The sequence below is a fragment of the Canis aureus genome, chromosome 9, assembly GCF_053574225.1.
Source record: "Canis aureus isolate CA01 chromosome 9, VMU_Caureus_v.1.0, whole genome shotgun sequence".
Classification (NCBI taxonomy): Eukaryota; Metazoa; Chordata; class Mammalia; order Carnivora; family Canidae; genus Canis; species Canis aureus.
This window is the reverse complement of record NC_135619.1, coordinates 19,572,960-19,595,370: the sequence shown is the minus strand read 5'-3', so window position 1 is coordinate 19,595,370 and position 22,411 is coordinate 19,572,960. Positions and strand designations below refer to the sequence as shown.

Here is a 22,411-nt window from a genome sequence, read left to right as displayed (position 1 = left end):
TATGAAGAAGGAAGAGAGAGAGAAAAAAATCAACTTGTCAAGAAGATCAAAGACTAAATTATTCTCTACTGAGTAGAGAGATGAAAAGGAACCTTCAAGGTGTGGTCTGTAGACTGGTTTGGGGGTCTTAGTCTAAGAAATCATTTGCTACACCTCTGTAAAGAGATTAAGTATAGGAACCAAGAGTAAACCATTAGTAACTATTATAGCACTTTGACGTGGCTATGACATCCCAGCACATGAGTAACCTGTTCTAGTAACCTGTTTATATTGTGCTTCAGTAACATATTGATGAATAATGAGTTATAAATTTTTTCAAATGGTCTTTCACCACAAATAGCTTTAGATGCTGATTAGACATCCTATTACTCAAAATAGGAATCTTTTTTCTAATTCTGTGGTGGTTAAAAATTTGGCTTCTACTTTAAAACTTACTTTACTCAACGGAAAAGTCATTTTTAACAATACAGGTTGTTCTCTGATTTTTTACCACTCAGTTTTTCTCAACACACCACAATCTTGCTTCTATCTATCTCCCCCTATTTTGTGAGTTCTGCTCTTGCTAAAGCTGCAGGTGTCCTCAAGCCCAATGGACATTTTCTAGTTCTTTTCTTTCATGACAATTATGTCACACGAACACTCTTGATCTCTTCTTCCTTTGTAAAATTCTCTGTCCTTCAGACAGACCATCTCTGGTTTTCTCTTACCTCTCTGATCATTTTCTCTGTCTCTTTCACGGAACTATTTTTTCCTATGTTTCCGAGGGATTTGACTTTATTCACTACCATTATGAGTGAAATAGAACACAGGTAGCATGTGGCCAGGAATCCAAACCAAACCATGGTTTGGTTGAATTTCTAGGTTCAAATCTTGGCTCTACCCCCTTGTTATCTCTACACCTTTGGGTGAGTAACTAAAGCTCTTTTTGTCCCCTGTTTTCCCTTCTGAAAATGGAAGTAACAAATAGAACTCTACTTTTGGTGTTGCTTTTAGGTTAAGGGAGGTTACTATGTAAAGTATATACAAAATATCCATATATATCTGAAATATCAATTATTTTCAACTCAATTACTATTGATGATATATCATTTCTTCCCAGTGTCTACAAATGGAGCAACAACGTAAGCCTTAAAGCAATTCTTTGTGAATTTTGCTATCTATGACTTTTGAGAGGAAATTAGATCAAGATTGTGTAACTCATCTCATCTTTGGATGGAACTAGTCTATGTGGCAGATAAGTGCAGTATAAGGATCTGTTAAGATGGTGGCAGAATGAACATTCTTGTGTGAAGAGTTTAAAGAGAATTCACTCCTGAACAGAAGGCTGGACTCACAATCATCAGAAATGAGGCAAGGAAATGACTACAGGCAAGACTTTCCTCAAAAAGTAATTTAGGCTTCATTTTAATTAACCAGTAAATGATCAATAAAGGCCACACTGCTCTACATCACAAAAGCATGACTTCAATCAGGTAGGAGCAAATGCCTACCTCAGCTAAGATAAAAGAATTCGATAACACACAATAATGTGCCTAACTGTGAACAATATAACTTCCTAGTATAGCTTCCAAAATATATTACTTAGAAAATAAAAGCCTATTTATTTAATGAGGTAACTTGAAGTACAGGAGTAATGACTTTGAAGCAATTAAAGGCCAAAGACACTTACTACAACAGTGGCCTTGATTTTTTAATAATTAGTCTAATGCTCTAATATCTGTAATTAATTAAAATCCAGTTACTTTTTTAAAGTTGCCCATAGTTCATGATGCATGCACATAACTCATCTGAAAGTGATCTAAAATTATTGTCACTAACTAATGATAAAAGAAACCAGACATGTATAGATTTGAACCCTCTAGAGATTATTCGATCTGTTAAGGGACCCTTCTTCCTGGGCCTAACTCTTCCTCCACTACAGCTAGAAACAAAGGTTAAGAAGGTAGGAAGCAGGGAACAGGACCATTTTCTCCACAAAGAGGCCTAGTCTGTACTAAAATATAGCATAACCACATAACTATTTGCAAATTCTGCTTCAAACTGGTAGGGATGTGCACTGTGAAGCCCAAGCACTCAGTATATCAAGACAGAAGACAGAACACATTTTACATGAAATATTTACCTAGCTAATGTGTCCCCAGTTCCAGGGAAATAGAACCACACTAAAAAAAATAATAATAATAAAATAATCAAAGATCAAATACACTTTAAATCTAACCAGTTTTATACATGATGCCCATGGAGTTATTATAGGCAAGTTTAAAAGGTGAGAGTCCCCCTCTCATGTGGATCTTAAACATTTATGGGAACAGAAAATTGACCTGGGCATTTTATTTGTCTTTATCTCATTAACTAACTCTATAACTCAGAGAAACATTGCTAGGACCGAACCAGAGATGGTTTAAGATTGATGAAATTTAAGGCAATTGACCCTGGCTTGTCCACTTGGGAAAACATTAGTCTACCAACCGTCCACTAAGGTCTGAGCTACAACAATCTCATTCATGCTTTACAGAATTGTACCTTTGATAATTCTCTATCCCAGAATTTAGCTTCACTGCTAAGGTCAACTAAGCTCATCACAGGGCTTGCTGTCCAGGGGAATGATCTAAGTTGGGAAAGAGTAAGAGCAAAACCAAGGCAACGACAGTAGAACAGAATGGAGGGCACATACCTGAGAAAAACGATCAAGAAGCAAAACTGACAGAAGTGAGGAAAAGAAAGATATGGTTCATGCTTTCTCTACTCAGGTGACTTGATGGAAGATGACATCTTGAACTGAGAGAGGGTCTATATGAAGAAGAGCTGGAGAGGAGGTAGGAGACAGATGAATTCAGTCTAGGCTCTAATGCACTTGGAAAATATCCAGTTTTAGCAACTGGTGATATATATGAATTAGGAGCTCAGTAAAAAGGTGTAGGCTGACATGTAGTATAAGCCATGGGTATAAATGGGCTTTCTGAGGAAGGAAATGTAGGGAAAGTATGGCTCCAGGCCCTACAGAGCTTACAGCCTAATTGGAGTGAGGAGATAAGAGATCAGCACACAGAAACCATTATGGAAGGACCCAAAGCAGTATTAAATTTGTATAGACAGAATTACATACAAAGCAGTGTAAAGTCGACAACTTGCTTTAAATTCATAACCACGAACCTAAAATGAGAGCTTACTGTTGTCTAGTAATCCTACTACACTTCCTTAGTATGTTGACCCTACTACTCTCTATAATAGTTATTTCACATTTTCTCTTTTCTCCTCAGAACTCCTAGCCACCCTGCCACCATTTTTAAGTGTCTACCCCACTCTTAACTGATAACTATACTCATATTCCATAGAGAAAATATAGTCAGTAAGTAGAAATGCTCACTTATCAAAATCTACCTGTCTTGCATTCAACTGTACCCCAACACTCTGCCTTCCCCCATGATGTAATGAATAGTGTCGTGCTCCCTTCAAAGGCCACCACTGCAACTTGCAAAATTTAACTTCAATTCTCAAAGATTTTGATCCTAATTATCCCTGCAACTCTCTCTTGCACCAACAATTTCTCCCTTTCTACCACACTTTTCATTAACATAGGAATGTGAATCAGTATCCTTCATATTTACAAAATAAAGAGAACTCCTTACTCCGTGTTAGCTATCAGAACCAGTTGAACTGCTCTAATTCTTCACCTCACATTTCCTCCACAATCCTTACTATTCAAGACTGTCTCACTACTGCTGTGATAATGCTCTTGCCAAAACGATCAGTGACTTCTTCCAACCTCTCTTCTTCCTTGACCTCTCTCAGCAGCATTTGACGCACGACATTCTTCCCTTCTTAAAGCCCAATTATTCTCATAATGTTATCATATTCTCCTGCTTTCCTTCTCATCATCGTGGCTGGATGTTCTCTTCTCGGTCTACTTTCGGCATCTCCTCACTGCTTCACTCTTAAATATTGGTGTTATCCCAGAACCTGCTCCATAAAGCCCTCCCTTCTCTACCTACACTACCCATCCAGGCAATCTCAGTTTCATAGAGTCCCACACATATGGTCATACTGATAGAATAATGCTTATGTGAAACTGTATTACATGTGTTTATCACTATTAATATTTTATGGTTTATTTTGTATTTCTTCCTCCAGTAAAAAGTAAGTTACAACAGAAAAAAAGCCTTCCATATCTTGTTTAGCTCTGTACCCTCGGGGTATTATTAATGCCTCATACACAGCAGGTACATCATAAATATATGGAGATTGAAAGAATGAGGAGTTAAATGGAATAAGGAAATATCCGCTGAACTTTTCCAGCAAAATGAATACAAGAACCATAGCCTCTTGGTACATATAGATGCCCCAATGATCATTTTCTTAAGAGATATGGTGGCAATATTAAGTGGCACAGGAGGACACAGAGATTGCAGGTCTTGGAAAATGTAAGCAATAAAACTTTTTTAAATGAGTACGTCATCTTAGAAAGCAAGGGTTGTGAAAAGTTCTGAAAAACACAGAGCCTGTGGTAGAAGTCTTCCCAAACCAACTGGGCTAGAGGACATTTTATAAAGTCCTTTGCCATAACATCGATGGGAGCACAACTTGGAAAGTTACCATGGCTCATCACCCTGCTTCCCATAAGCATCTCTGCTGTTAGTCAAGGAACAAAATTTATCTCATCCAAATGTGAGTAACAGAAAAGCAATTTGCCTGCCTTCATTGTAAAAACAAGGATGAAAAAATTATAGCTTAATTTTTGAAAAGATAATAAAAACTCACCAGATAAAAAAGTATTGCTACAACACGGATAAAAATTATAACATAAAATTTCAAAATGAACTAGAAAAATGCTAAGGGAGCAATTGCATTTAAGAAAAAATAAATCAGAAATGAAGGATCTCAGAAAAGAGGTGGCCAGGGGCACCTGGGTGGCACAGTCAGTTAAGCATCTGCCTTCAGCTCAGGTCATGATCTCAGGGTCCTGGGATCCAGCTCCACATCAGGCTCCATGCTCAGTGGGGAATCTACTTCTGTCTGCCCCTCATGTTCTCTCTCTCTCTCTCTCTCTCTCTCTTTACTCTCTCTCAAATAAATAAGAAAAAAAAGAAGTGGTCAGGAAGGTATGACATGGGAATGAGATGAAACTAGAAAAAAAAATTTTTTTTTTAAAGAAACTTGATCTATAAAGTCCACGGGGGATAACAGAGATTTCAGAGAACACAGGAAAGATTTATAAGAGAAATGCGAAAAATGCAAAAAAAAAAAAAAAAAAAAAGAAACAAAAACTAAGAGATAGAAAAAATGAGAAAAAATAATTGGTATATAGAAGTCAAAGGGCATCTTATATATAATAACTAGCATTCATTCCCAATGAAGGGAATAATGAAACAAAAAAACTTTTACACTGAATTCACAACTTTTATGAAACTTACATATTGAAAATTCCCACCATGTACTTGAAAACTTTGACTTCAAATGGTCAACTCTGAGACATACCTTGGAAAAACTTTTTGCTTAAAATAAAAAATCTTTAGTTATCTTGACCAAATGAAGTCACTGATAGAAGAATGAAAAACAAGTGTGCATCAAAAAAATCATTTTTGACACCAACATACAACACCAGAAAATAGCGAGGCAACGCTTAAGACATGCAAGGAAAGAAAAAGTATGTCAGAATTTTAAACCCAGAAATGCTGTCTTAAGTTGTAAACGCCACAGGCAAACAGCTATGAACATAAAATTCAAGGAATATTGTTCTCCTGAGCCCTTTCTCAGGACTCTGCTAGAGGACCAATTTCAGGCAAGTAAGAAATGAGTGGTTGGGAGGAAAACTGGCAAAAAGCTGATGATGAAAACTGAATATACTTAACTGGAGAACTGAGACTAAAATGTGAAATAAGGGTAACAAAATAGCATGCAAATATTAAGCCCTTTGGCAGTGGAGGGATGATGAAACTCCCAACAAAATGGGAGAACAGGGAGACAAAGTGGAAAGCTGGCACAAGCTGACACTGTAAACTTACACATATTTAAGAATAAAAATAAAAACTTTTTTTCCAAAAGAGAATACTATTAACTAAAATCAACAAACAGATGAGAGGGAGGAGAAAGGGAAGAAGAGACTACTAAATGATAATTTTATTGTTGTTTATAGTAGAAAAACTAAAGAAATAAGGAACTAAGAGCATAAAGGTATTTTTAAAAGGTAACCACTAACACAAAACTGGAAACCTTCCTAAGTATCAGAAAACCTTTGGAAAAAATTAAATATAGTAGACCACAGAATAAAACATATTAAATACATGTGTGTAGAAAATATGACATTATAACAGAACTAAGATCAACCATGCCAACTTTATTATTATTTTAAAATGCTAAGTATTTTCAATTTGCCATCTAAAGCAAAATCTAACCCCTTGCTGATAAAACAGACACAAACCTAAAATAAAGGATTCTGAACATTGAAAATAAAGGGAAGGTCAAAGGAATGCCAGGCAAAGGCAAACCAAATGAAATCAGGGGTTACAATCTTCGTATCAGATAAAAGTGAATTTATTCCAAAGAACATTTAAAAGAAACCAAAGGACACTTGTAATGCATTCACAAAGCATATGTAGTGTGTATGAATATCTGTACATAAAATAATAATGTAGCAGAAATTTTTATAAAGCAGAAATTACAAGAGATGTAAAGAAAACTATTGATGTCACACTAATTTTAAGATACTTAAACCTTTCTCACTCCAAAATAAACCAAAAGAAAAACAAGTGTCAATATGGGCTAAATTAAAAACATAACTTATAAGGTAAATCTTATATGGATATTTTTAACTATCCTTATAGGAGAAATTCTTTTTTGAAAAGGCTCTGGGAGTATTTTTTTAAGTTGGCATATACAAGACCACACTAAAACTCAATAAACTTCAAAATTAGAAAATATAAAAGCCCTTCCACGTGGACATTTTAAGTGCTCTGTTAATTTATTCTTCAGTCAAAGGGGAAATAACATTTCAAGCGTAACATTTTAGGAAAACAAAAATAAAAAACATTACAGACCGAAAGACATAGGATACTGCTAGAAGCAATACTTAGGGAAATAGTTTAACCTTGACAACTCATCACACTATAAATTAAAGGGTGACAATAAATGAATTAAACTTCTGACTCAAAGATAGACAAGGAACACAATAAATTGAAGGTAGAGAACAAAAGAGTGAATATAAATAAAATGTTAAAGTTAAGTTTGAATTATGTAAATGCATTACAGTTCAAATAAAATAAATTCAAAAGATAAAAAATATCATCTAATAACCCAACACCTTCATTTCAGACATTCTGAAAAAATTAAGATGTTATAAAACCAGAACTAACATCTTTATCTCCTTACTCCTTACTCTCAGTCCCAGGTAACATGACTGAAATTTAGGAAAGGTAGCGAGCGATTAAGGTGAGTGAGATAATCACATCAATGAAAAAGAGTCTTGAAGAAGTCTGAGATCTGTCTAAGTGGGAGCAAAGAAAGGATTCTAGGCCAGAAGCTGGCAGCAATGGGCAGCAAGGCAATGGCCCACATTTGGGGAAAGTTGAGAACAATGTTTACTGGACAAGGGTCCAATAAACCAGTGTCCAGTAAACAAGTGTTGAAAGGTTGATGATAATGAGGAGAATAAATCCACAGAGATGAGAACACTTAATAAGGAGCTAATGATTAGCCTGTGATATAAGGACTGCATTCTGAAATTATACATAACAAAGAAAGCATTTAGCACCAAAAAGAAAATGTTAAGGAAAACTCATTTACCTGGGAAAACTGTCTGTGGTGAAAATAGATATTTCCTGCATTAAAGTAAGCCAACGAATATGTGGGGTTTAGAGAAATTGCTGCTTGATAGTCTTTCATTGCATTCTGTTGTTGACCCATAAACTCGTGAATCACACCACGATTTGTTAAGAATTCTGCTGTAGTATTGATCTGTAATATAATCGTATGAGTATTTAGCATCTGGGAACAGTATTATTATCTAATTTCATGTATGTAAAAATGAATGTTATGAAATCTACTTGTGGGAAATGAGTAATTTTATAGTGCAAGTGAAACCCCATTAAACCAAATATTTTGAGAAAGGACTCAGTATGAAGTTGATTCACTGTCAACTCTTTCTTGATTCTTTGCAATAAAACAAATAATCTTAGTGCTTTACTCAGTTCCTTTCCAAAAGACAGACATGGTTGGCCAGAAGCTTATCGGTTTCACTTCATTACACTGGAGAATAAATTAAATAGTTAACATATTTATTTGTCCTAGGTAGTAGCAATTATCCTCCAGTTCTTTCCTTTTTCTTATCTTAAAGATTACAAAATCTGCTGGTTTCTACAGAAACAGAATCCAAAAACTAGAAGAAAAGATTTTCTGTCACTGCATACAAAACCTGAGATTTTTATTTGCCATTTCACTATAGAAGAAAATCTGGGGATTTATATTGTTCCTTAGTTCCTTTGAACCCAGAATATTATTTTATTTTCTGCATTCATTTTTTATTACAAAATAATATTCATGTCCTATGAAACTATAAATTGCATCTACTGAGAGGAATCAACATTTATCATGAGTTTGTATTTCGGATTTTAAATGTACTTAGGTCATAAAATTGGCAAGCCACAAAAACTCTTTACTCTAGGAACCTCCTAGAAAAGAAAAACAGTATTTTCCCCTACAAGTTACTTTAAAAAGTAACAGAGAAATTACACGAACCTATTCATTAATGGTGATAATTGATGCTAATGATAATATAATCTAAGTGGATTTTTACCTTTATGGCAGCATTAATGTCTTGAATTGCAGCAAAATTATCACCCATCTGAAGACAGACCACAGCTCTTCCTTCATAGGCTAAGTAGCACTTTGGATCAACTTCTATGGCAATGGTAAAGTGATTCCAAGCTTTCTGGAATTTTCCTTGGGCCTAAAATAATTTTTCATTTACATGAAGTAGAAATTGTCCATAACATGATAAATGTTTATGGTTTTAAATTAATCAAATAAAGCCTTTAGTAAGGGTACATTTATATTGTGCTAAATCTAAGCTATTTTAAACAAGGAAGTTGACTGTACTGTGAGTGCATTCAATTGACTAAATTACCTCTAAGTATTTATGCTAACATTTCAATTAGTTAAAATAAATCTAATTGTCACAGTCATCTCTTATGCCAATCTTGAACAACATAAAATCATGGCCACCATATGAAACACCAGTGCTCCTGACAATCATCAGCACAAAATTTACACTGAATTCCACACACACAGGCAGATTGTTATTTATTGCTTGGCATTGGATCTCCAGTTATATATAATATATATATAATGAATATAATAAGATAAATGTGTTGAATAAATAAGAGAACAAACTAATGGTATAAAACTTATTTTGATAAATTGTACCAGCATCTGGAATTTTAGAGTCACTATACCTAAATATACTATACCATGGAACCATGGAAAATGCATTAAAATCTACCAATTTTCTGTTTATATAAGCCTTAGCACCAACTGGAAAACAAGAAAAAAGGTCAGGAGAAGGGCACTGTTAATTGAAAGACATCCAACTATTTCCTAGAGAAGACCAACCAGCAACTAAATACCTCAACCCTGTAAGGCAGTGAGTTGATAAATTCACTGAGGTCCAGAGTCTGTTCTTTATTCTAATAGGCTAAAAATCCAATTTGCCAGAATCTCAGAGGCTGAGAAACTGACTCATACTAACCAAACTGAGCCCAGTGACCTTTGTATAAAACTAAATAAGGTAACTCCGTGCTGTTCTGTATCCAGCAAAGCTCTCCCTCTGGGCAAATTATGTGAAAATCAACATTGTCATAGCAAATTTGTTTACAAAACAAAGAATAAGAATATTAAGCTGCAAATGGCCTCACAATAGGATATCTGTCATCTGTTCCTGACATCTGTTTTGGCTAACCCTATTATGGATGGTGCAAGGCACATAGTAGGGAAATTCATAAGTATTTGTTGAACAAATGGTTACTTTTCCCTCTGGGGAGAACTTGGATGAATCTCTCTCTTCTCAGCCCTTTCTTTCCTGATTCAATCCTTCTGCATACTGATGTGTTTCTCAATCTTCTTTCAGGTTGATACATACCAAGTGATATCTTCATAAAACAAAAATCTGATGTCATTGCTTTGATTATTTATAACATTTTTAACTGGCCTGCAAGGCCTTTACCTTCAGTCGTTTTCCAGTTCTCTAGCCTGTCCTACAGCGCTCTCTTCTTGTCCATAACACTTCATCCACTTGGCCTCTCTTTCTCTTTCACAAGACTTTCTAGTGGGCTGTTCACTGTGTCTTAGCCTCAACTCTTAATACTGACTGCTTACTAGACTTTCACACTCAATTTAAATGTTCATTTCTCAAAAAGAACAATGTCCATTTCTCATTTCCCCTAAAACAAATCTAGGTTTCCTTGTTATAAGTTGTCCTAAAACTTATCCTTTGTTGCATTTATCATGAATATAATTAAATAAATACTCATATGATTGCTTGATACTCATCTCTCTACTAGGTAGTAAACTCTATAAGAAGAACCCAGTATATTTAGTTCACTGCTGTATCCCTAGGCCTAGAGCCCTATATTTTGGGCTCAGTAAAATGCCTACTGAAGGCAATGAATGATGACATTAACACACTTTATTGGATTGCGGTCAGCTCTCAAAACTTTGGGAGTCATCCTGTCTCTTCAAGTTGACTTTGCAAATTTCTACTATGATCCAATAATGGCTAATTTTATGTTTAAGTCTCAGAGGGCATTCTTATTTCCCTTATTAATGAATTCTTGGGCCTACCTCATTATAACCAGCAACCCTAACATTCACCTCCAATATTATTATTATTAGATCAGCCAAACTCATTTTCAAATTTTAAAAACTCAACTTTAATTGTAGATTATGAACAAGAAATTCTGCAAATTATGATAATTTGAACACATTTTTTGCCCATAGTCCAAAATTTTAAATATTAAAAAAGAAGAAAAATTAAAATTGCCCAATTCCTCTTCATGGAAAATATAGCATACTTAAAATATAGCATACTTAGCATTTTATTCCAAGAAGGGCATTACATATTTTATTAGTGCAAATAGGTTGGTGAGTATATGGGCCAGGTCAGAGTATTCCAGAAATCACTCAGAGACCCGCTCGGTAACAGAGTAACACTTTCCCATCTTGCTGAAAGGACAAACGCTTGGTCTTTTGCTTTCCCCGTAAGTTCTTATTCACTGCCATTTGTAAGATGACCTAAATCCCTGTATAGTAGTTGTTTGACCCACTACATGGCTAAAGTCCACTTCAAAGTTTTCCTCCAGTGTTTATTCTCTCTAGTTTTCCATTAATTCAACAGGACAATATCTACAGGCCCCAAGTATAAGGTAGTGAAACAAATTAGCCACATTCTTATCCGTGAAATTCATCAGGCAAATTTTAAAGGCTGTCTGTAAGTGTGTGAGTAAGGCAAGGCCAGGTACAAGCATTAAAGAAACCCAGGTTCAAAGAGTCCTCATCTCACTAGCACACCAGGTCCCTGGGTGTGGTTGCCAGGCAGGTTCCCTGTAACTAATAAACTCTTGCTTCCCACTGCTGCTCTGATAATGACAGTAAGGGAAAGGTAAAATGTATTTAACCAAAGAAATAATATGTATACCAATCACCAGTAAAGAACCAAATATACTCTTTCCCTTGTCCAAAAGGTGCTTTTGTAGACTAAAATGTTGTTATATGATGTTACCTGCAAATTATAGCCTAGGCTAATTCTGGCTTTTATATATGTTGGATCAATGTGCAATGCTTTCAGAAAGTCCTTCTGTGCTTGTTTGGCGGCTTTATCATGACCATATTCCATGTAAGAATTTCCCCGTCCAACATAAGCATCCAGAAAACATGGATTAATTTTAATAGCCCAGGTAAAGAAATCAACAGCTTCTTCAAATTCTTTATTTCTGAAAATAAATGAAAATATTGATTCTTCCTGGTGAATTTTCTAACTGCTTTTCTATATATAATTTATCCATGAAGATTTGCACTGACTCTTATTTTCAAAAAACCTTTCATTTTTATTATCCATCATAGGAAATAAATTCATATAAAAGAAAGTCTGACAGGGTTTTTGAAGACTTTTATGAAAAGAAAGAAGGAGGTAAGAACCATTTTTATAAGAGAATTTGTTGGGATGATATTTTAGAGTTCTCTTTTTCAGAACTAAACATCTGAATGGCACTCCTGAATTTTTTTTAACAGCTATCAGTGGCCAATACGGAAAAACATATACTATTATTGATGAAATGCACCATTTAAAACAGATTAAATTAAATGTACTTATGTATTTAATATTTCCTTATACAATGAAAGGAAGCAAAATTTTATCACACAGGAGGCCTTACTTCAAATCTTTTATAAAGGCAAATGCTTTTTGTGGACACCAGTAAAGAACAAGAAAAAAGTAAAATTCATTTCATTTATTAGCTTGTGAATATATGTGACTAAATGATAACTCTATCTCTCATCCTTAATTATTCTCTTTTGGTGGGATGAGCGCTAGAGAATGGGTCAGATATTAGTTCATGGGCTGAGAGAGTCACTTTCTGCTTTATATGCATATCTAATAGTTATAGTCAGTCTCATCTGATGTAGAGAATAGGGATTTTTTAAAAAGCTGAAACAAGGGAGTTACTAACATCAAGTAACTGCTTACTTACTAGGTGTTGTGCTAAATGCTTTACCTATGCTATTTCACTCAATCCCTCCAACAATTCGTAAGCTAGTTATAATTTTCTACGTTTTATAGGTTAAAAGAAAATGGCTCAGAAAAGTATGCACATAATAAATAACACAGTAAAAGGCATAGTGAGAGTCAGCAGTATACATATCTAGGATTCAGATGGGTAAACCATAACCCCAAACTTCATGCTTTTCCACACAGTCATCTCTACCTCACTTTCTTCACCTTTAACATACCTGCAGTTGGCACACAAGATCTGATATTCCAATGGTGTGTAGTCAGAAGTAAGGCCTGAAGATCAGACCTAAACCTGAATGTGCAAATTAATACTAATTTTTCAAAATTGTTATGAGAAACAAATGAGCACCTGTGAAAACCACTTAGCAAGGAAATCTTCAATATAGGTTATCATCTTTGGGCACCTCGGTGACTTAGTGGTTGAGCATCTGCCTTTGGCTCAGGTCATGATCCCACGGTCCTAGGATCGAGTCACACATCAGGCTCACTGCAGGGAGCCTGCTTCTCCTTCTGCCTATGTCTCTGCCTCTCTCTCTGTCTCTCTCATGAATGAATGGATAAAATCTTTAAAAAAAAAGTTATCATCTTCCTCTCATCCTCTTCACGACTTCTTGAAAAGATTTCAAAATTTAACAAGATACATTACTACTGTGCTAACTTTTCCTTTATAAAATACATGGAACAAAGGGAAACTGTTCTAGAGACTGTCGTCTCCTAGATATTATTCAGGAATATCTCTTGAAGTAGTGTTTCCCAAACTTTGGCCTCTTTTGTGACAGTTGCCCTATGTTCTACCCATGCCACCATTTACTGAATATTTTTCTTTACATCAAATCACTGTTTTACTTAATTTATTTTAAAAAACAACTTAATTTCAATCCCATAAACAGAAAATTAATATTTCATACCAGGAATAGAAAGCAACCATAAAAATAAATAACTATTGGAGCTGGACCCTACAGTAGTTCTTCAGAAAACTGAAACTGTGGGCTGGACCATCTATTACAAAATCTCAGAAAGATGTGAGAGATTAGCTTTCAGCTGAGACTTTCTCCTTGATGTATTCAGAAGGTTTGAGACAGAAATCAGCTTGAAATTGAAAAGCAATTCAGTTTCTCACAATGTGATTCAGTATTTTTTCTTAAAGATTTTATTTATTTATTCATGAGAGACACAGAGAGAGGCAGAGACACAGGCAGAGGGAGAAGCAGACTCCATGCAGGGAGCCCGACGTGGGGCTCCATCCCAGGTCTCCAGGATCAGGCCCTGGGCTGAAGGCGGCGCTAAACAGCTGAGCAACCCGGGGCTGCCCAATTCAGTATTTTTAATGCCTAAGCCGTGAAGAATGACTGAGGTATCTACAATATTTACTCCATGTTTTGGCAAACACCGCCCACAAGTGGGGCATCAAGTATTCTGTCATAAGATGGCACAATTTTAATCTACTTTTTGTGATCATTTAAATGATTATTCTTTGGAGGCGCCTGGGTGGCTCAGTGGGTTAAAGCCTCTGACTCTTGATTTGGGCTCAGGTCAAGATCTCAGGCTGTGGGTTCTCGCACTGGTTGGAGCTACATGAATCAGCAGTGAAAGTCTGGCTTCTGATAGCTCAGACGGGTGAAGAGTGAACATTCACATATATGAGTCAGTTGCATCAACTAAGTTCTTTGTGAATTGTTACTGAGAAAACACAGGTTTACTTCCCTCGGTTTACAGTGAAACAGTGCTTCTCTCCTAATAACTGGCACTACTGGGGAGGTGAAAGGTCACCAAATACAGGGTACCAGTGCCTGAGATTGTGTTCTGTTTACAGAGATCATTCTAAACATAGATAACACATTCTTTTGTTTTCTTTGGTGCCTCTCAATCCCCTTCACCAATTTTGCCCATTCTTCACCCCTGTCCTTGCTGGCAACCACTAATTTATTCTCTGTATTTATGAGCCTGGTTCTCTTTTTGTTTGCTCATCTGTTTTGCTTCTTAATTTCCACATTTAAGTCGTACAGTATTTATCTTTCTCAGTCTGATCTATTCCACATGGCATGATACCCTCTAGATCCATTTACATTATTGCAAATGGCAAGATCTCATTCTTTTCTATGGCTGAGTAATTCCATTGCATGCATGTGTATGTAAGTGCATGTGCATATGTCCGTGTGTATACCACACCTTCTTAATCCACTGGTGTTGCTTCCATATCTTGACTATTATAAATAATGGTGCAATAAACACAGGGCTGCATAGATCTTTTCAAATTAGTTTTTTTGTTTTCTTTGGGTAAAGTAATGTAATTACTGCGTCATATGGTATTTCTATTTTTTAAGGAAATTCCTTAATGTTTTCCACACTGGTTGTACCAATTTACATTTTCAAGAATGCACCACAAAGGTTCCCTTTTCTCCACATCCTCACCAACACTTGTTACTTCTTGTCTTTTTGGTACTAGCCATTCTGAGAAGTGTGAGGTGATATCTCCTTGTGGTTTTGATTTGCATTTCCCTGATGATCAGTGATGTTGAGCATCTTTTCATGTACCTATTGCCATCTGTATGTTTTCTTTGGAAAAATGTCTATACAGGTTCTCTGCCCATTTCAATCCAATTATTTGGGGGGAGGTTGGTGTTGAGTTATATAAAGAATTTATATATTTTAGATATTAGCCCCTTATCAGAGACATCATTTGCAAGTATCTTCTCCCATTCAATAGGCTGTCTTTTCTTTTTGTTGATGGTTTCCTTTGCTATGCAAAGCTTTTTATTTTGGTGTAGTCCCAATAGTTTGTCTTCGCTTTTGTTTCTCTTGTCTGAGGAGACATATCCAAAAAAATGTTGCTAAGGCTGGTGTTCAGGAGATTACTGCCTAGGTTTTCTTTGGGACTTTCACAGTTTCAGGTCTCACATATGGTTTATAAAATATAATCTAGCCTTTTGTATAAACTAACCAATTCTAAAAGAAAAAAAATGAGGCAATAAAGTGAAGCTATTTTTCTATACCTATCTAGTTATCAGCACCAAAGTTTTGTTTTTTTTTTCTTAAGTTTTAGTTAGTTAACATACCGTACAATACTGGTTTCTGGGGTAGAATTCAGTGTTTCATGACTTACATACAACAACCAGTGCTCATCACAACCCATCACAAAGGGTATCCTCTATAGTACCCATCATCCGTCTAGCCCATCCCCTACACACTTCCCTCCATCAACCCTTCTCTTCAATTAAGAGTCTCTTATAGTTTGCTTCTCTCTCTCCTTTTCTCCCCCCTTCCCATATGTTCATCTGTTTTCTTTTTGAAATTCCACATATGCCTATTTCTTAACTGGATTATTTGGTTTTGGGGTGTTGAGTTCAATAAATTCTCTATAGATTTTGGATACAAACCCCTTATCAGCTATGTCGTTTGCAAATATGTCCTCCTATTCCATAGGCTAACTTTTAGTTTTGTTGATTTTCTTTGCTGTGCAGAAGATTTATCATGATGAAATCCCAATAGTTCATTTTTGCTTTTGTTTTCCTTTCCTTTGGAGATGCCTCTAGCAAGAAGTTTCTATGGCCAAGATCAAAGAGATTTCTGCCTGTGTTCTCCTCTAGGATTTGGATGGATTCTTGTTTCATATTTAGGTCTCTCATTCATTTTGAATTCATGCTGCTTTGTAGTGTAAGAAAGTGGTCCAGGTTTCATTCTTCTGCATGTGGCTGTCCAGGTTTCCCAATACCATTTGTTGAAGAAACTCTTTTTTCCATTCAATATTCTTTCCTGTTTTGTCTAAGATTAGTTGACCATATAGTTGTGGGACCATTTCTGGTATCTCAATTCTGTTCCATTGATCTGGGTCTGTGTTTGTACCAATGCCATACCATCTTGATGATTATGGCTTTGTAATACAGTTTGAAGTCTGGATTTGTTTTTTGTTTTGTTTTTTGTTTTTGGAATTTCTTTGGCTATTTGGGTTCTTTTATGGTTCCATACAAATTTTAGGATTGTTTATTCTAGCTCTGTGAAAAATTCTGGGGGTATTTTGATGGGGATTGTACTGAATGTGTAGATTGCTTGGGTAGTATAGACATTTTAACAATATTTGTTCTTCCAATCCATGAGCATGGAATACTTTTCCATTTCTGCGTGTCCTTTTCACTTTCTTACATAGGTGTTCTATACTTTTCAGAGTACAGATCTTTTACCTGTTTCATTAGGTTTATTCCTAGGTATCTTACTGGTTTTGGTGCAATTGCACATGGGATCAATTCCTTGATTTCTTTTTCTGCTGCTTCATTATTGATGTATAGAAATGCAACAAATTTCTGCATGTTGACTTTATATCCTGCAAGGTTGTTGAATTCATGTATTAGTTCTAGCAATTTTTTTATGGAGTCTTTCAGGTTTTCTACATAAAGTATCATGTCATCTGGAAATAGTGAAAGTTTGATTTCTTCCTTGCTGATTTGAATGCCTTTTATTTATTTTTGTCATCTGAGTGCTGAAGCTAAGATTTCCAGTACAACATTAAATAGTAATGGTGAAAGTGAACAACCTTGTCTTGTTCCTGATCATAGGGGAAAGGCTCTGTTTTTCCCCTTTGAGGATGATATTAGCTGTGGGCCTTTCATATATGACCTTTATAATGTTGAGGCATATTCCTTCTGTCCCTACTTTGTTGAGGGTTTTTATCAAGAAAGGACGCTATATTTTATCAAATGCTTTTTCTGCATCTATTGACAGGATCATATGGTCTTATCCTTTCTTTTATTAATGTAGTGTATCACATTGACTGATTTGCAAATATTGAACACCCCTGCAGCCCAGGAATAAATCCCACTTGGTTGTGGTAACAATTCTTTTAATATACTGTTGAATTCCATTAGCTAGTAATTTTATGGAGAATTTCAGCATCCATGTCCATCAGGGATATTGGCCTGTAATTCTCCTTTTTAGTGGGATTTTTGTCTGGTTTTGGAATTAAGGTAATGCTGGCTTCATAGAATGATTTTGGAAGTTTTACTTACATTTCTATTTTTTGGAACATTTTGAGAAGTATAGGTGTCATTAACTCTTCTTTAAATGTCTGGTAGAACTCCCCTGGGAAGCCATCCAGCCCTGGACTCTTGTTCTTTGGGAGATTCTTGATGACTGATTCAATTTCTTTGCTGGTTATGAGTTTGTTCCAATTTTCTATTTCTTCCTGATCCACTTTTAGTACTTTGTAAGTTTCTAGGAATTTGTCCATTTTTCCAGGTTGCCCTATTTTTTATATATAATTTTTCATAGTATTCTCTTATCATTGTTTGTATTTTTGTGATGTTTCTTTCCCTTTTCATTCTTGATTTTATCTATTTGGGTCCTTTCTCTTTTTGTTTTGGTAAGTCTGGCTAGAAGTTTATCAATTTTATTTCATTAATCTGTTCCATTATTTTGTTGTTGTTTCTATATCATTTATTTCTACTCTAATCTTTATTATTTCCTTTCTTCTGCTTACTTTAGGCTTTATTTGCTGTTCTTTTTTAGCTCCTTTAGGGGCAAGGCTAGGTTGTGTACTTGAGACTTTTCTTGCTTCTTGAATTAGGGCTATACTGCACAGTATACTTCCCACTTAGGACTATCTCTGCCGCATTCCAAAGGTTTTAGACTGTTGTGCTTTCATTTTCATTTGCTTCCATGTATTTTTTTTATTTCTTTCTTAATTTCTTATTTAACACATTCATTCTTTAATAAGATGTTCTTTAACCTCCATGTATTTGATGTCTTTCCAAATTTTTTCTTGTGGTTGACTTCAAGTTTCATAGCGCTGTGTTCTGAAAATATGCAAGGTATGATCTCGATCTTTTTGTATTTGTTGAGAGCTGATTTGTGATCCAGTATATAATTTATTCTGGAGAATGTTCCATGTGTATTCTGCTGCTTTAGGATGAAATATTCTGAATATATCTGTTAGGTCTGTCTGGTCCAGTGGGTCATTCAAAGCCATTGTTTCCTTATTGACTTTCTGTTTAGATGATCTGTCCATTGCTGTAAGTGGGATGTTAAAGTTCCCTAGTAATGTATTATTATCCATGAGTTTCTTTATGTTTATTATTAATTGATTTATATATTTGGGTGCTCCCAAGTTGGGGGCATAAATATTTATATCTACAGAAAGTAGAACTCACAGCCAGAGATTTAATCAATACAGATATAAGTAATATGTCTGAACTAGAATTTAAAACAATTAGGGCAGCCCAGGTGGCTCAGCGGTTTAGCGCCACCTTCAGCCCAGGGCGTGATCCTGGAGACCCTGGATCGAGTCCCACGTCGGGCTCTCTGCATGGAGCCTGCTTCTCCCTCTGCCTGTGTCTCTGCCTCTCTCTGTGTGTCTCTCATGAATACATAAATAATAAAAAATAAAAAATAAAACAAGTAGCTGACTTGCTTCAGTGGAAATGCTTAGGGTCTCCCTACTCCTCTGCCATCTTAACTCCTCTACCAGCACTAAAGTTCAATGAGCACTGAGTCTATTCACACTAAGTAAATACTTATTAAACCTTAAAGCTAGAAAGGGACCCTGAAAGATATCTAGCAAGCTCTTCAAAGCTGACAATGACTAAAAAGCAAGTCCAGAGAAGGTGACGTTGTAAAAATCAGAGACTTCCCAGCCCCCTGTACAAAGAAAGGAAGAACTACAGAAGTAGCAATCTCCTTTTTTTGAAGGTGTGAATATCACACAATATCCTAGATTGAAGCTCTTGTTAAATAATCACATGGCAGTTAAACAACAGAAGAATGTGGTAGAGTACCTATGTTATATCAGGATACATATTCATCAAGACATAAATTATTAAGCATCAATTACAAATATAAAAGCATATTAAATGAGTTTTTCTAAAATAAAAGGTGTTTTTATAAATCTAAAATACTGTGATCACTGAGGAAGGTGAGTGATTTTTATCCCAGTGTCCATAACTATGGACCATGTGCTGAGTGTGCAGGCAAGGCCACAGACACAAAGGCCCACTGCATCTTCCAAATTAATCACATACTGACCAGATGTGCCCTATTGAGTTGTACAAATAAATCATAAATACCTCCCAAAACTAAAGAATGTGGCTTGTAGAGTCAAAGATTCAAAACTATCTTATGCAAATATAAAGATAGTAAAATAGATGTTCTGGAGTAAAAAGTGGATAGGACAGGTAACTCTGAGTAAATCAGGCTCTCCCTCTGTGGAATTTTTTTTCTTTTTAATCTGAAGGTGGCTTTCTCAAAGAGATCTAAAAATTAACTCTACCATAACACTCTTGGTGACCAAACTGGACAACAAGTAGGATATTCAGTCTAAGGAATGTTGTTTCCTAGCAACCACAAGAGTGAGAGCCAGAGATATACAAAGGCATACTTCAAACGTCTGCAACCCCATGAGTTCAAAGATCAAAGTCCTAAAATTTAAAGATTTATTCCTTTTTTTTTTTAATTTTCCAAATGGGAAAATTTTCACTTGCCCCGCTATAAGACATCAATAATGAATCTCAGTACCTAGAAATCATGCTGTTGTGGTGTAAGTATGTTATAGCTTATCTTGAAAAGCGAAGATACTTTTCCTGAAATAAATATAACCAATCACTAAACATTCCTTATTGCTAAATTCAGTAAAACTCAAAACACATGGAATTGGAGTGTGAGTTATCAGGGCTTTATTGTCTATTTAAATTCTACTTTTATTAAAGGACAATAGAGATTCCAGTCGGCTGATGAAAGTTGAGTTATTTGGAATTGCAAAGCAGTATCAGCTTAAGGAGGCTCCACCATATATACCCAGTGATTACATTTCATAAAAGAGATCTGGAAGTGACACAGAAAGAATTTTACCTTCTCTAATAGTTGCTAAGCATAGGAATGAGGTTGAGAGAATTTTGCACTTTTTTTTTTTTTTTTTTTTTTTTAAGAGAATACAATGACCTCAGACTTTTTGGTCTGCACTCAACCAACAAAATAAACACATTAGTCATCATTATTCCATCTCTTTTTAAGATTAACAATTGCCTAAAGAGATGAATTGTATAAAGGTTCCTGGATTAACATAGACAACTGTGTGACTATGTCTATATAAAATTAGTTATCTGAGACCCATTTAGGCTTTTTAACTCAATGACAGTTCACAAATACCAGTTATTATTTTTTTTTAAGATTTTATTTATTTATTCATGAAAGACACAGAGAGAGAGAGGCAGAGACACAGGCAGAGAGAGAAGCAGACTGCATGCAGGGAGCCCAATGTAGGACTCAATCCCAGGACCCCAGGATCACTCCCTGGGCCAAATGGAGGTGCTAAATGCTAAGCCACCTGGGTGTTGCTGTACCAATTATTATATAACTATGTTCATAAAATAAAAGGGCTGACTCTCATAGGAAAATATGGCTGCACTATCTATGTCCTAAAAGGGAAAAAAAGAATATTGGCTTCCTAAATAATTCAAACTGTGTTCTATTCTCTAAATTGGGTATTTATATAGCCTAATCTACATAATTTATGAATATCTCAGTTTCCTCTCCAGTTAATTGCTATTGTTTCATGAAAAATAATGTTGTAAACTACTACTTAATCATAGTTTATCCTACACTAAAATCATGAGCTGAATCTCTATGCTTTTAAAAGCAAAATGACCAGAAATTAATTTTTACATGCCAAATGTATATGTAGAAACATAAACACTATAGTTAACAAAATCTACCACTCTAATATTATCTGAGTAAATTTTAAATTGATCACCATCTGTTTTTGAGCCTATGTAACTGTTCTTACCTCCCCTTCTATAACTGACTTTTTTTTAAGCTGAATGTGGAGCCCAACACAGCGCTAGAACTCACAACCCTGAGATCAAGACCTGAGTTGAGATCAAGAAGCAGATGCTTAACTGATTGAGCCACAGGTGCCCCAATACTTATTTTTATAATAACACCAGAAACAGGAAAAAAATTTTTGAGTAATATGTTTTTTATATATTTCATTGTATTTTATGGATATTTACTGGTATTCCTGTAATTAGTTTTAGATTTAGAGCTACATTTTTTAAATGCAAAATTTTCTTGAAAATATATTATTTTTTGAAATCATTCTCCCTTCCAGGAAACCAGTTTTTTAAAGCTAGTTCCATTTTGTGAACAAAGTTAGTTGACTTAATTTTATTCTTAGCTATTTCAGGGTATGCATGATTTTATTCTATATATTACCAAGGTTCTTTCCAGTAAATGGGCTTGTATTAGATGGGTATCCCAATGCCATGATGCATGTATTTTCTTGAAGATTTGGTTAAATCATTGATTAGAAGGTAGAGGAGTGTTAATGACATATTCAGATGTGCTCCCCATTTCTTTACAGGGAGTCTTTGTATCTATCCCCATTTTTGTACTCTCTTAGTTCCACAACATTTTCCTCTGTCTCTTCTATCCTCCTGTTATTATAAATAAGATGGTTCTACCTGCTTTCACATCAACACGAATTGCACTCCATACCTGTGATGGCACATGGCAGTGGCTTGACAGAGGTTCACATTAGTCTTGCTTATCAGTGCAGCTTGTTTAAAATCCTGAAACAGTTTTATAAGTTGTTGTTAATTTTGCAACATTATCTTTAGTGCTTTCTTAAACTTCTTTCTAACTTTGATTCTACCA

The 22,411-nt window shown here is 35.3% G+C and overlaps 1 protein-coding gene across 8 annotated transcripts in view; it reads right to left on the bottom strand.

Annotated features, from left to right (window-relative positions):
* TTC6 (tetratricopeptide repeat domain 6) overlaps positions 1–22,411 on the bottom strand; it is a 183,685-nt gene that overhangs the window by 1,837 nt on the left and 159,437 nt on the right. For all 8 annotated transcript variants that reach the window (XM_077909088.1, XM_077909090.1, XM_077909091.1 and 5 more), the window contains 4 exons: positions 22,253–22,326; positions 11,768–11,978; positions 8,789–8,941; positions 7,780–7,950 (listed from right to left, as the gene is read on the bottom strand). In XM_077909088.1, coding sequence (XP_077765214.1) covers positions 7,780–7,950; positions 8,789–8,941; positions 11,768–11,978; positions 22,253–22,326 — 609 coding nt within the window. The remainder of the gene's footprint in view (positions 1–7,779; positions 7,951–8,788; positions 8,942–11,767; positions 11,979–22,252; positions 22,327–22,411) is intronic.